The sequence below is a fragment of the Colossoma macropomum genome, unplaced genomic scaffold, assembly GCF_904425465.1.
Source record: "Colossoma macropomum unplaced genomic scaffold, Colossoma_macropomum, whole genome shotgun sequence".
In the NCBI taxonomy this organism is placed as follows: domain Eukaryota; kingdom Metazoa; phylum Chordata; class Actinopteri; order Characiformes; family Serrasalmidae; genus Colossoma; species Colossoma macropomum.
In genome coordinates, this window is record NW_023494800.1 from 4,666,824 (window position 1) to 4,682,479 (window position 15,656).

The 15,656-nt window shown below is 39.6% G+C and overlaps 2 protein-coding genes across 2 annotated transcripts in view; one reads left to right on the forward strand and one right to left on the reverse strand.

The window, feature by feature from the left end:
• Positions 1-2,629, forward strand: part of sema4d (sema domain, immunoglobulin domain (Ig), transmembrane domain (TM) and short cytoplasmic domain, (semaphorin) 4D) — a 131,631-nt gene extending 129,002 nt beyond the window's left edge. The window contains exon 19 of the mRNA XM_036589029.1: positions 1,261-2,629. Within this exon, the coding sequence (XP_036444922.1) occupies positions 1,261-1,290 (30 nt within the window). The 3' untranslated portion in view covers positions 1,291-2,629. The remainder of the gene's footprint in view (positions 1-1,260) is intronic.
• A 2,740-nt stretch (positions 2,630-5,369) lies between these two features.
• zgc:86839 (uncharacterized protein LOC415200 homolog) lies at positions 5,370-12,688 on the reverse strand. The gene is made up of 3 exons (XM_036588145.1): positions 12,489-12,688; positions 9,011-9,138; positions 5,370-6,494 (listed from the first exon to the last, which is right to left on the reverse strand). Exons 1-3 carry the CDS (start codon positions 12,545-12,547, stop codon positions 6,451-6,453), a joined length of 231 nt encoding a protein of 76 aa, XP_036444038.1. The 5' UTR covers positions 12,548-12,688; the 3' UTR covers positions 5,370-6,450.
• Between the last annotated feature and the right edge of the window lie 2,968 nt (positions 12,689-15,656).

The following is a 15,656-nucleotide window of genomic DNA, read 5'->3' on the forward strand; positions in this document are numbered from 1 at the left end:
TAGCTCCAGTGATAGCTTTAGCATTAGCTTATCATAAGGGGCAGCTCCTGTCGCTAAACCCTTTTTCTTACAGGAAAACCTGCTGCTTTAACACTGAGTGACTAAACTGTTTCTCTGGTTTGATAAATGTCTCGGTCTCAACACTTTAAATTCATTTCGTCAGTTCACAAACACAAATGTCTGCACTGAACATCTTGTAAAGCTTGTTTGTTTTTTCATAGAAAATCTTTTCAAATGTTCTCCTCTGTGTGCTTCTTAGTTCTTTTACAGGGGCCGTCCTTGTTTCCATGGAAATGGGTTTGTAGATTTGTTCTGAACTTGTTATCATTACATTAAAGTGACAGTGAGTCTGTTTACATGCACTTAATAATCCAACAACTGCACAAAATCAGATTTTGTCAGTAATCTGTTGAAGTGTTTACATGCACTTGAGTAATCCGATAAAGGGGAAACTCTGGGTCTACATGAGTCAGACAGTAATCAGATTTCTGCTTTGCAACCAGCCAATAAACTCACAGAAGATGACGCGACATAAACATAAAGTAAAACTCAAACTTCATGCCATGTAAACATCGCACCACTTTACCTGAAAATATGAACATACATCATCTAGAAGATGAAGAATATTTAAATCCTTCATTTCCCATTGCCTTAGATTCTGTAGCTCTATCTGTCAGACTATCAGTACAGGCTATCTGGTAGCTTTAGGGCTGTTCGATTCACCAGCTTCTTGATTGAATTTTCCCACTCCACCTTAAATACAGCAGCAGTTACATTCTGGCGCTTCAGGCGTCAGAACTGCTGGACTATTTAAGGTGGAACGGGAAAGTTTGCCAGTGAGACATAAGCATGTTATTAGCGATTTTTTATGCTTGTTATGAAGAAAACGACCATAATACACTGAAATGACATTGAACTAAGATAAAACAGTGGTTGTCATAATTTTTAAGAGAGAAAATTCTCACATTTGTGGGTTTCTTTGGTCTCTTCCTCAGCCATCTTGCCAGGTTTTCTTTTTTTCACATAACACTCTGTTTGGAGTGTTTCTGAATGTAGCCATGTAGCCCTAACACTTTGCCCTACCCCTCTATCTCAACAAAAGTTGGGACACCCTACCCCCTAGACATGAACACGCAAAACAGAGGGTTAAGGGCTCAGTGGTAGGGGCGAGGGGTGAAAGGGGATCGGGCCAAAGTATCGTAAAGGAATCAAATGGTGATGATGACAGAGATTTACACCTCTGGTGTTCCTCCTCCACAGGAGAGCTGTGATGGGCAGGGTGTCCTCTGAGAGGCTCTGCTGGCTCCTCACCAGTTTCCACACTGCCACCCAGTCACTGCCACAGTGAGTCTGAGTGAAACGGCCAGCGTGGCGGCCTACGCTCACAAACCTGAAACCCATCCTCGCCTGGTTGTGGCTGTTCACAAACGACGAGGGAGCTTCTCAACTCTCTTCCTCACTGGAGAATGTATGGAAAAGCTCTCCAGTCAGTGTTTCTGGGGGGACGAAAGCTGTTTTCTGAAAGATGGAGACCTGTAAAAGTGATGGAATATGAAGTCGCATGGATTCACAGCGATCAGTGAGGTCTATCTCAGTGAGGGTCAAGCTCAGCTTCAGTTAACAGGGTAAATATGCAAGTGAAACCCCGGATCACTCTAGAGAACATTATCTGTGTGCTTTTAGCAACGTCTTAGTCTTTTTTTGTGTCTTTCAAATCAGCCAGAGTGTTGAGTTGTGAGGATTCATTATGATTTTTTTTTTGGAATAAAGATTTTATTCAAATCCTCCTGTCATCTTTTATCCTATTATGTCTATTAAGTGTGCAATACTGTCTACTCCAATACAAAGTTTATGGTATTAATGAACTTATTACATAGTAGACAGTGGTGGTGATGGGAACCAGGGCTCACAATGTCTACAAGATAAACACAGCCATTTTATTTACTATCCAAAACAACCAGTGAACCTACCAAGTGTTATATGTAACCCTGATGATGGTAAAATAGTGGTTTAATCTCAAAAAATAAAATTTCTTTAGAGACTATTTTGCCTCACAGTGACCTGCATGTACTTCTCCACCATGAATGTATAAAATGTATACATTTTTTTAGGCCAGAATCTCAAGACTATCATATAACAATGACTGGCATCAGGCAGTATATTCATTCACGCGATAACATCCTGAGAGGAACCTTCTTCCCAAGTCCCTGATTGGCTGGATCGATGTACTGGAGTTAAGTAAGGGGTTGGGCTGCTTTTTGGATGTAAGCTGGAACTAAACTCTGCAGGAAGACAGCTCTCCCGGATCAGGGTTGGAGATAACTGCTTTAGAGCTTTAGACGTCTGGGGCCAGATATATAAAAGTGTCTTAACCCTTAGAAACCTAAAATTTCAGGGACTTTTTTGGGTCAATTACAATTACAATTGCAAGTATTTACATGAGACGGTCACACATGCCGTATGTTGTTATTTTCAGGAGACCCTGGGCTACTCAGATACGCCATTATTTGACATGTAAATGCTAATAGAAATGTGATATCTTTCTGAATTTGAGTCATTTCTGATCAACAATGTACCCAGTGCCTGCTAAATTTAGTATTTTTTTTAATTATAGAGATCTTGAAAACGAGTGCAGTTGTAGTTATCTTTTCAGAAACTGTTAGTCTGGAGTGTCTGTGAGCTGAAAGTGCAATCATTTTGATGGTGATTCATTCTGTTGGTTATCATGAGTAAAAATAAATAATTAGCATAAGGTGGACATGTTTTTTATTGATTTTCTGTCCTCTTGGATTCAGGCTGAGTCCTAAAACTCTGATACACAGCAAGACAGGCTTTATTTTTAATTACAAATCAAGTTATTTAATATTCAATATCAGATATTTTTAACACTCAAAATCAATGTAAACTGAAAGCCCTTTGTTTATAATAAGAAGGCGAAAAGCAGAGATGTAATATAACAGTAGCGAGTAGGTTTGGGTGATTTTGGAGCTGGACTGCTGGCTGATGGCCGATCACAGGTGGATGAAATCACTCTGGATGGTGAGGCAGAATCTGATGAGTGATCTGACATGTGAATCATGTCGCTGTTTTAACCCTTTGTTGGAATATGAAGGTCAAAAAGCAGAGCAATAGCATCAAGATTTTATGGGATTTTCCGAGCCGAATTACTCACTGATGACATCACAACTCAATGATGTCATGCTTGCTAGTTAGGGGCGGGTCTGCTGAATGTCCTGATATGTGGATCATGATTGTATCTTAAACCATTCTGAAGTTAAGAAGGCTAGAAGTGACCAACTGTAGGTTAGTAGGGACCCGTTCTCCGGGTCCTAGAGGTCAGGAAAGAAAATCTTCTTCTTAAAAAGAAAAAAAAAATCTTAAATGTGTTTTTTCTTAAGAAAAAAGTTACAAGAAATTGTTATTCTTCAAATAACTTCTTAAGAATTATCTTATTTTCTTCTCTTAAATATTTTCTTCAGATTAATTCTAAGAACAAGTGGTATTCTTGAAAATATTACGTTATAAATGTTTTCTTAACCTGACGACAGACTCACACTCATCTTAGGCTGTGAGAGTTGACGATGTCAGCGTCTAATTTTATCACATATGCTGCCACTGCTCATCCTGCCCGTCCTCATCCGTCACCCCACAATTATCATATTTTCCAATGAGGATATTTTTCCTGTTGGCTGTTTCTTCCACCATCACCTCTAGTTCTTGTTTGCTACTTTTTAAAAATGCTTGGTTTGGTGTTTTTCCTTCATTTTGCTCCTCTGAGCTGATTAAACTAAATAACAGAAATAACAGTTAATACAAATTCAAACTGTATCTCGCGTCATTTATGGTACCTGGTAAAATGCAACGTAGCTGATATAAGAAAACAAAGATTTTCTTCATCTTTTCTTAGAATTTTATCTTAAGAGAAGAGTTGAGAATTGAAGTTATTTTAAAGAATTGCATTTAAGAATATTCTTTTGAACTTCCAGTTAGTCTTAAGAACCTTCACAAGTTTTTTCTGATGAAAGCTTTCGTAAATCCAGCCCCTCTACTTGTTTCCAAAGCTTTGAATTGTTTTGCCATGAATACATTTCCAATCTGATCATTATGTATAAACCAAAAAGAACCTTCAGGTCATCAGGCACTAGTATTTTAATCACACCCAAAACCGATGACAGTGCTTTCAGCTATTGCGTTCTGGCTCTGCTCAACACTCTGCCTGATGGCCTACGATCTGTATTGTCTATTAAAGGCAAACATACATTGATCAGGCAGAACATTATGACCACCTCCTTATTTCTACACTCATTGTCCATTTTATCAGCTCCACTTACTATATAGGTGCACTTTGTAGTTCTACAGTTACAGACTGTAGTCCATCTGTTTCTCTGCATACTTTGTTAGCCCCCTTTTACCCTGTTCTTCAGTGGTCAGGACCCCCATGGACCCTCACAGAGCAGGTACTATTTGGGTGCTGGATCATTCTCAGCACTGCAGTAACACTGACGTGGTGGTGGTGTGTTAGTGTGTGTTGTGCTGGTACGAGTGGATCAGACAAAGCAGTGCTGCTGGAGTTTTTAAACACCTCAGTGTCACTGCTGGACTGAGAATAGTCCACTAACCAAAAATATCCAGCCAACAGCGTCCTGTGGGCAGCGTCCTGTGACCACTGATGAAGGACTGGAGGATGACCAACACAAACTGTGCAGCAGCAGATGAGCTATCGTCTCTGACTTTACATTTACAAGGTGGACTGACAAGGTAGGAGTGTCTAATAGAGTGGACAGTGAGTGGATACAGTGTTCAAAAACTCCAGGTCCTGACCACTGAAGAACAGTGTAAAAGGGGGCTAACAAAGTATGCAGAGAAACAGACGGACTACAGTCTGTAACTGTAGAACTACAAAGTGCACCTATATAGTAAGTGGAGCTGATAAAATGGACAATGAGTGTAAAAACAAGGAGGTCATTATGTTATGCAATATGTTCAGCCAGCTCGTCTCAAATTTGATTTAAAAATGCCTTTCAATTGAGAACCATTACCTCACCTAATTCAGATGTACAAGGACAATGCATATTAATAATCATTTCTGTAACTGTGAGTTTATCCAACTAAATTACCAAAAGCATTCATTAAACTGACAGTTTAATGGTCCACACATCCCTCATTAGACCATTCCAGGTTTCTGCACACGTTAAGTAGCAGAATTAAAAAATCCATTCATGAAATAACCTGCAGAATTAAAAACTCAGCCCAGTCTCACCAGCTCAGCTCAGGCTGTGTAAAGTTAACAGCACAACAGCGCCCTCTAGTGCTAAAAGGTTAGATTACACCACTTAAATTATTGCAGAGAGCAAATTTCCATACAAATGTTCAATATGAAAAATGTGTTTATTAAATTGTACACAACAAGCTGGATTGATAATGTGAAAATTATTTGGTATTTTGAATTTGGTCACTGCCAGAATACAGCCACAATTCACTTCCTTACAGAGTAAACATGATTTAAAAATGAATATTTCTACACCACAAGGTGCGTCCACGTCAAATCATCAGTCCTTATTTGATCATGTATGATTATCTTTTTGTACACAAGCCCAAACATTCCCAAATTTTTAACCAAAACATACAGCAGTACTTGTGGCAGTCCTCGGGGGTGCTCATGGGCTCCCTTGCAACCTTTTACATTTTTTTTTTCCCCCCAGAAACATTAAAAACATACTGGTTTTAGGTTCCACCAGGGGTCTCTCCTGCATTGAAGTGCATTTCTTAACCCAACATACCTGACTGAACTTAAAAAGCAGCTTAATGTTTCACAGATGAGTTCAATCAGGTGTAAAAGCACTATAAAGCAGACCATCATTATAAGAAGATACATGGTTCAACTGCTCTGCAACCCCTAATTCAACTCACTAGATAATCAAGCCCAATTTGAATCAGGCAAAAACATGTGCAGGTGCTCTCCTGGGCCGGATTCAGACAAGACGAGCGAGATTACATTTACTACAGAGGTTCTTTGGTTGCTTTCCCAGAAGCATCATTCCTAGCTTGGCCAATGTGCACCCCATCCAGACAACTGTGTGCTTGAATTGCAAGTCATTAGTTTACAATGCTTTCTTTTCCCCAGACAACAAAACACTGATTTTTTTTTTTTTTTAAGAGATCAATGCTAAAGATGCAGCAAAAAACTTTACTTAACACTCTTGATCATTTTAAGTAGTCATAATTAGGCACTTTGGTCAGACAGTAGACACGATTTGCTCGTTTAAAAGCCCCTTTTTTAAATTCCATGCTTTAACACGTTGCATCGTCTTCATTTTCTGACTGAGCGCAGTCGCTGAGAAAAATCCAGCTCATGCACAGGAAGTCGTATACTTAGTAAAGGTTGCAAGTATTCACTGAATACCAGAATAATCCACGGGAAGGTTCCAGAAGATCTGAGGGCTGCAGACATCATTGTTTTGGAAGAGGCCTTCTAAATAAGAGGATGTGGGGCTCTGGAAGACAAAAAAGTCAAGATGTACCTTAAGACAGGGAGTTAGACCTGAAATAAACAAACACACAAATACATACATACAAAACACACTGATTACCTATAAACCAAGTTTTCTGTCCAGCTACAGAGCAGCTTAACATCTAAAAGCAGCAAGTAGGGATGCACCAATATGGGAACTGTGGGCCAATTTCGATAACCAATATTTTTTCAGGTACATACATGAAGTCAAAGGTATGTGGACACCTAACCATCACACCTACATGTACTTGCTGAACATCCCATTCCAAAACGATGGTCATTAATATGGAGTAGACCCCCGTTTGCAGCTATAGCTGCCTCCACTCTTCAGGGAAGTCTTTTCCACAAGATACAAGAGTCTGTAGTAATTTTAGCCCATTTAGTCTAAAGAGCATCTGTGAGGTCAGACACTGATGTTGGACGAGAGGGTCTGGCCCACAACTGACATTCCAATACAACCCAAAGGTATTCAGTGGGGTTGAGGTCAGGGCTCTGTGTGGGCCACTGGAGTTCCTCTACACCAAACTCAAACCGTCTTTATGGAGCTGCTTTGTGCACAGGGGCTCAGTCCTGCTGAACAAGAAAGGGTCTTCTCCAAACTGCTGCCACAAAGTTGGAAGCATATAATTGTCAAAATGTCCTTGTGAGCTGTAGCTTTAACATCACCCTTCACTGGAACTAAGGGGCCCAAACCCTGATTAACAGCCCAGCCCATTATCCCTCCTCCACCAAACTACAGTTGTCACTATGTATTCCGGTAAGTAGCGTTCTCCCGGCATCCACCAAACCCAGATTTTTCCGTCACTGCTCCAGTGTTCAGTGGCAGCAGACTAACTTTCACAAACCGACTTGTGGCAAAGGCGGCATCATATGACAGTGGCACATTTAGAGTCCCTGAGCTGTTCAGTATGACCCATTCAACTACCAGTGTGTTTCTATGGAGATTGCATGGCTATGTGCTTGATTTTATACACGTTAAATCAATAATTAGAGACTAGATTCACTTTCATAAGTACTATGGAAAAACTAATATTTATTCTGTAGAATTACAAATACAGTTTAAAAGACAACTTCTTAGGGAGTTTTTCCTTGCCACTGTCGCCACTGGCTTGCTCAAGGGGGCTCGGACCCGGATTTCTTTTTGTAATGCTCATTTCCTTGTAAAGCTGCTTTGTGACAACACCTGTTGTAAAAAGCACTATATAAATAAACTTTACTACTTACTAAACTTTACAACGAAGAATAAATTCTAGCAGAACAGACAACCAGCATCACCTAAACATACTGCTTTTCTGGAGTTAAATAAGTCATCGAATGTTTTAACATTTCATTCAAATGTAAACATTTGGCCCACGTTGGTAATTTTTTTTTTTTTTAATAAAGTAAATCAGCAGACTGCTGATTCGGAAATCACTGTCCATCTCTAATATGAAAACATTGTTTAAAACAAAGGACCATACTGTACCAAGTATGGCCCAGTTTCCCAAAGAAAACTTCAGATTTACCACTACTTTAAAATCAACATTACACAAAAGAAGAAAATAAAAAGAAACAACTGTGAAGACCCAAAGAAGGTTCACTGGTGGTTTTGGATAGTAAATAAAAAGTCTTTGTGTTGTAGGCATTGTGACCCCTGGTTCCTATCACCACCACTGTAAAGAAAACAAAATCAGTAACTTTCTCTACAAGGAACAATTTCACACCACAGAACTCTCCACGTCTTTTTCATCCCAACCATTTAATTTATGCAGGAATTTTTTTTAAATCTGAAAAATTATTCCCTTTTAAGATCAATCTTTGTACTAAGACACCATTGTGGTATATATGTTTCAGGATGGCTATAGCACTCTCAAGAATCAAGGCTAAATTCTTCCAACCTGGCTATACAGTAAGAAAGTGGTTCATTATTCCAGTTCAGAGGTCACTTCATGCTAAAAACTGTGGTGCTTTTCCAGCTGATGAGTCAGATCAGCTCCGTTAGGTCATCAAAACACAAAACTATTGCTCATACTATAAAAGCTTTATCCACGATGCCCAACCCGTTTGTACTGGGGGGCAGAGTGTAACATTTGTGGTGGGCCAAAGAGAAAGATGGCTAGCAACCTGTTAGCTTTATGTTTTCACATGTTGCCAGTGCATGTGGATAAACTATGTTCTTTAAAATACTGCATTTCCTCACATGCAAGGCACACAGCCATGACTACAGTGAAAAGATGTTCTTCACATTAGTGGTCTCTAAAACCCCTCTTTCATCTGCAACACAGCCTGTTACACTGTTAGCTTGTAACAGGTAGCTACATAGCTCTTAACTGCTGCACTGCAGTTAATGACAAAATAGATTTTTCAAAAATAAAATATAAAAAGAGAAATAAGAAGCTAAAACAAGACGTGTTGGTGGAGGGAACGGGTGGGTACGGCAGCTTTCTGGTGGGCCAAATCAAACTCCCTTGCAAACCAACTTTGGCCTGTAGGTCCTGCTTTATCACATCGGATACTGACCAGGTTCATGAATCATATAATGCACCCATCCAAGAGACTGCTGCACTCCCAACCTTCTCCACTCGTCCTCAGACATCAGGTGAGACTTGGGCACTTGCTTGGCCAGCTCTCGAGGCAAAACAACATGCCTGGCAAGCAGACAGAAGAGCACAAAGATTAGGGAAAGCAGCAGATGCATCCATAGGTTCAATGAAGACCAAAGACAAAACGACACCATCATGAATTAAAAGAGTAGCCCGTACATCTGAATCACCAAACTAGATCAGGCAGTGCATGGCAATTCTACCAAAATCAAAAGATTAGTCCAAGTACAGGACTTGGACGAGGAATAATCCATCTAAAAGTTGAACTTACACATTTCCCTCCTCACCCCAAACGTATTTGATCAGTCAAAACATGCTTGGAGTCTAAAGTTTGCTTCTTAAGTTTTGCACTGGGACTTGAAGGAGTAATGGAAGTCAAATGAAACCCAAAATTCTTCTGAGGTGACTGTTACTGTTATATGATTAGGCTTTTGTCCTGGGTGATTCCATGATTCAGGAGCCATTTAAACAAAAAGAGATGTTTAAGGTTATTTTCCAACAGTAAACCTACAAAAAGGTTCTTACATGGTAACTTTGTTCACAGTAGCTTTAAATGAGCAGCAGCTTAACTAGCACCCATGTTAATGCCATAAGGACATTCTAATGCTTATAATACAATACATATTGTAAAAAAAAAAAAAAATTACACACACATATACATAATACTTCCTATGATCTTCAGGAATTTCAGATGATGCAAATTCCTGTTGAAAACCCCCTTCACACACTCCACATACTCCACAATCACACACCTCTTTTGATGCTCTACTTGCACTATCTGGAACATTACTGCTAACACTGTTTTACTCAAGTACTGTGTATCCTACCTCAGTAACTGCTGTGCTCACGTATGTTATCTGACTGCGTTCACTCACAGATCACAGCATGTTAAATATCTCTGCACCTTATTCTCACTACCGCATGTCCAGCAATGAGTGCTGTGTCAGTGCTGCACTGTCCTGTCTGTTTACAGCAGTGCTGCTGGAGTTTTTAAACACTGTGTCCACTCACTGTCCACTCTATTAGACGCACCTGCGTTGTTGGACCACCTTGTAGATGTAAAGTCAGAGACGACAGCTCATCTGCTGCTGTACAGTATGAGCTAATCATCCTCCAGTCCTTCATCAGTGGTCACAGGACGCTGTTGGCTGGATATTTTTGGTTGCTGGACTATTCTCAGTCCAGCAGTGACACTGACGTGTTTAAAAACTCCAGCAGCACTGCTGTGTCTGATCCACTCAGACCAGCGCAACACACACTAACACCCCACTATCACGTCAGTGTTACTGCAGTGCTGAGAATGATCCACCACCCAAATACTACCTGCTATGTGAGGGTCCATGGGGGTCCTGACCACTGAAGAACAGGGTAAAAGGGGGCTAACAAAGTATGCAGAGAAACAGATGGACTACAGTCTGTAACTGTAGAACTACAAAGTGCACCTATATAGTAAGTGGAGCTGATAAAATGGACAATGAGCGTAGAAACAAGGAGGTGGTCATAATGTTCTGCCTGATCGGTGTATATGGAATGACAATAAAAGCCTCTTGACTTGACAAACATGTGACTCTTCAGATTATTTAGCGATTGAGTGAACATTGTGAAAATGTACATTTCCATAACCTATAAATGGCTAACAACTGACAAATGATGCTTCAAGCATGAGCTGTTCAATGTATTCACTTATTAATGAAAAATACGGCTTTTAAGGTATTTTTATGGTTATGTAGTATAGTGGGCGGACATTCTTGGCCAATCCACCACATCTGGTGTAAGAGGGAAACATTAAATTGGATTTTTCTGTGAACAGTTCCTTTAAATATCCGACCCTTTATAATGAAACATAGTAAGTAATGTAAATGTTATAGGTTTAGTATCATATATAACAGGTACACACTTAAAATCCTACAACCCTTTTTTTTAAGGGTTCTTTAGTGAAGGAAATTTAGAACCATTCTGTTGCTTAAATGGTTCTTTGCATGGTGAAATGGCTCTTCAGATTGACTGAGAATGTGCTGTATATGGTTCTATATCGAACCTGTTTGAAAATGCTTCTATATATCACCCAAAAGGGTTCTGTCAAGCTTGTCACAACGTAAGAATCTATGTGGTGCTTTATAGAACCATTTTTAAAAAGGTTCTACACAGCACCAAAGGAAGGGTTCTGCTATCATCAGGATATCACGCCTGTCATAATACAAGAACCCTTTTGGTGCTACAGAGAGCCACTTTTAAAAAGGTTCTGTACAGCACCAAATATTAACCTCTTCAACTCCTTGAGACCACCGGTGGCTCCAAAACACACTTCGTCATATTCTTCATAACTTACATATTTCGTAAGCTACATTCTAAAGGTGGGGGTCGTATGAGAGCCGTAACTGTCTTCTTTCCAGTCAAATAGATGGGTGATGTAATTTTAAACCCTTATAATAAAAATGCCTGAACTCAATATTCTTTTCTACTGAAAGTCGACCCATTTTTCCACAAATCTGAGCTATAAACTATAAACAGATGGCGTCTCTTCAGTGATCTGCTCTGTAAAAATTACTTTTACAAAATAATACAAAGAGCGTCTAAGATTTTTGGCTTTCAGCAGTAAATTGTAAGCATATAGCAATATGTGTGATCATAAAACACATTTAGTGTTAGTCTGAGGGGAGCTTTTACAAAAAAATTAATAAAATAAAAATGTACATTTATTTCATGCAGTTACTGAATAATCTGCCTTACGAATTGGTCATGTAAATTCAGATGGACAAACCAAAATATACCCCTGGAGAATAACAGCACCAAAACGAGTTCTTCTAGTGTTACGATGTCAGCAGAAGTACCTTTTGGTGCTACACAGAACCATTTTAAATAAGATCATCTATACAGAACCTTATACAACACGTTCTCATTCATTAACCTGAGGAACACTGCTGGGTGTACACAAGGCGAGAAAAATAGAACTACAATTCCCATTACAAACATAGAAAGCAATGAATGAAATAGTGCTGGAGTAGAGTTTAAAAAGGCTCAGTCTGCCTCAAAAGCTATTTTATTGCCATCTCAAACAAAATGAACACGTTAAAAGTCTGCAAATTAGAAAACTCCAGAAATCACGGCGCCCCCAGGCAGACAGGAAGGCCTCAACAACCTTAGCTAAATAGCTAACCTAGCTAACTCAGCTAAGACACAAACACACGCCCTGTATTAAACACTGGCTGACAGTTCCTGAATCAGAAACACACATTTACTCAAACTACTTTCTTTCACGAAGCCTAAGTTGGCTGGTTCACCAACTTCTTCTTCGAACTTCTCCGTTCCACCTTAAATGGCGAAGCAGCTCCTATTACCGCAGTACCATTTAAGGTGGAACGGGAAAGTTCGAATAAGACCAGGGTTAACGTTACCTGTACTCGTACTGGTCGTCGTTGTATTTATCAGAATAGTAGATCTGTTTGTGCGCCATGACAAACCGAAGCAGTAAGGTGGGAAAATAAATTCAGTCACATAAACAAAAACAGAACTAAATGAATTTGTTGGGGTGTTTTTTCCAGTAATCGTCGGCTGGATGGAAACTCGACGGAGCCGCAAGACTGTTTGAACACCGTTTTTTTGAATGAGACTCGGCTTCTCTGATAGGACGCGACGGCATCACGTGACCACGAAACGCAACCGCGATTGGCCGTTGCTCAAGCTCTGAAAGAAGAGGCGCTTTCGAGGGCTCGATCTCAAACAGCTCCCTACTCCTCATTTCGTGCACTACATAGATTAAGTCACAAACGTATCGCTTTTATAATCAAATCGTGCACTAAATGTCCAACAGGGAAACAATTTCATGGCTTAAGAGTGTCTCTTGGACGTTTAATGTGCTATTTTGACATTGAAGGCGTCATGTATCATAGTTCATGGTCTTTGTAGTGCACTATATAGTGAGTACGCGGCCATTTGAGATTCAGCCAGAGTGTCCATCTGACTACACTGAAGCTCACTTCCCGCCAACAGAGGGCAGAGCTCTATAAAAAGTAAAACCTCTTTAAGGAGAGGTTAAACCTTCATAAATAAACCTTATAAATATACATTTATACATACAATTGAAATGTCATAGTTTATAAAATCACAGTTTTTAAATGCTTAAATATTTATTGTAAAATAATGCATTAATTTCCTGAACACAGAGCAGCATAAAACATTTTAACACTGCTGTTATATTTTTAAGAGCTTTTAAGCTCGAGTTACAGGAGTTTAAAACGGCGCCTCATGTACGTTCATGATGTCATTGAGCACGAACAGCAAATGAGCTGCTCCGCTCGCCAACCAATCAGCACTCGGTAGCTGTAATGTTAGCGTCCTGCTGCACAAAACCCGATTGCTGTATAAAAAAGGAAACATACAGGTCAGATTTAGTGAAATACATCCGTCTGCTGTCTAAAATTAAAGGAACGTTCTGGGCGAGTGATTAGAAACTATATTAACTTTTCATTTTTAGCCGTTGAGCTCCATTCACTCCCATTCTTTGAGGACTCGCTCGCGGGCGCCAGCTACTGTTTTGAAGTCCTGTTTTTGATATAACGGGGGAAATAGGAAGAGGCCAGGCTCCTCATAAACCAGCTCCGGTTTTGTAAGTCATAGTAGCTCTAGTAGCGTTTCATTGACTGGACCACTAAGTTTGCTAACTCCTGACTCCAGCTAGCTGTTGTCTAAGTCGTTAGCCTAGGGATTCACACACTTTTTCCAACCTATGCTGTGAATGCTTGAATGATGTTAGTAAAATGGACAAGAACATTATTTTTGTGTTATTAGTTTAAACAGATGTGTTTATTCTTTATCGTAACTTAGATGAAGGACAGACTATATTTTAAGAGGACTTCATACATAAGTGCAGGTAATTCGAAAGGGTTCACACACTTTTTCTTAATACTGTAAATTTGATACTGACCTCTGTTCAGGGAGATTAGAGGAAAGAAGAAAGAAAAGGCAGCAAAGACAGAATTTAACAATGTGAAATGTTCTATTTAGAGTAAAAAGACCAGTAAAAAAATCCCAGAACACCAGTAAAAATGCTGCTATTTTGCTTTCTTTTCCAACTTATCAACATAATAATGTTTGAAATATCTACATGAAATCCAGAATTTCTTAATATTTGGTAGTGTGTCCCCTTTAGCTTTAATGACAGTGTGCACTCAAACTACATGAACTCCACAAGTTTGTGAAAAAGCCTCAGATGAGCAGATAAGATCCACCTGAGAGTCTGAACATCAGCTTCACTGGAAGGAAAAAGGCTCAATATACAATCTGACCTTTTTGTACAAAGGCCTTAACAAGGTCACTGTCACAGATCTGCTTATATTTGAATACGGACCTAGAAATAGTGCAGAATTGGTGCAAAAACCAGGATCGTCAATATTGTTATTTCACATATGGCTCTATTTCGTACTTTTGTACATTAGTGCCCTCAGCAGTTTGGTTCCTCCTACTGCAGAAAAGCTTCCCCAGACACGAATACTGCTCTGCATTCAGTGTAAATACTGCATGAAGGTGCTCTGATGGAAAAACATTAATAATATGAACATCAACATTTCTTACCTCACACATTTAGAGCATTAAATATACAACAAGGAACCACAATGACTTTGAAAAATGCTACAAAGTCAGACTCAGTTTGGGTCACAGATGGGGGAACTACTTTGCTTCACAACACCCTGCAGGTATTTCTTTGCCAGGAATGGATTAAAAATCTACCCCATCACCACCACTGTTAACAATACTGACATGACCAGTTTCTCTAGATCAGACCATTTAACACCAAACAACCCTGAATGACTTTGTTTACATCTTAATGACTTAATAGTCGAGGAATTTCGAAAAATAAGTGGAAATTGTATTTTTAATGTTTGAACAAAAGCAATTTACAGTAAAAGTTACACAATTTTAGGACGTCTGTCATCAAATGGAACTCACATTTTTTAGATTTACCTACAGAACACAGCATATTCAAAATGCGGGAGGGCAAAAAGATAATATGTTTAGGCTTTTTAATGAGGAAAAGGGTGTTTTTTGAGAAGGTGACGAAGACTCAGGAAATTTAGAGGGGTTCCTCGTGCCGAGATGGGATGCATCCGAAGCAGAAGACTCTTCTAAGAAAGTTGGAGATACGAGTTCGGAGCTTCTTCTTTTTTCTGGATGTGCTGGCATCCTCAGTACCTTCAGACAGAGACAGAAGGAGGAAGATATCAGTTTGAAGCACTGGAAAAATTTGGACAACCTTAAACTCAAAACATTATGAAATTTCAAGAGGAATTGAGTCACTCACTATTAGCACAGGCAGGAGTCTCCAGGTCTTCGTTGTTCTCCACCAAGTCCTCAGAGGCCTCAGTCGCCTGGAAATCACAACACAGTTAAATTACATTAAGTGAAGATTCCAACATAAGAGACTGAGCGTTATATTAAGAGAAAATAGAGGATCAATTCACTCTGTTTACCTGAACAGCAGGGATGGAGCTCGACAAATCAGGGGAATCTTCCAGGGGGGATTCAGCAGGCTTCACCAGGTACATGCAGGGTCTTTTTACATGGCC

Excerpts from the sequence above, each read along its gene's own strand:
- zgc:86839 (XM_036588145.1), bottom strand. The coding sequence starts at position 12,547 with ATGGCGCACAAACAGATCTACTATTCTGATAAATACAACGACGACCAG. Across the intron at positions 9,139-12,488 it reads GACGACCAGTACGAGTACAG|GCATGTTGTTTTGCCTCGAG; the intron begins GTAACGTTAACC and ends TCTGCTTGCCAG. Across the intron at positions 6,495-9,010 it reads TTATATGATTCATGAACCTG|AGCCCCACATCCTCTTATTT; the intron begins GTCAGTATCCGA and ends TTTGTCTTCCAG.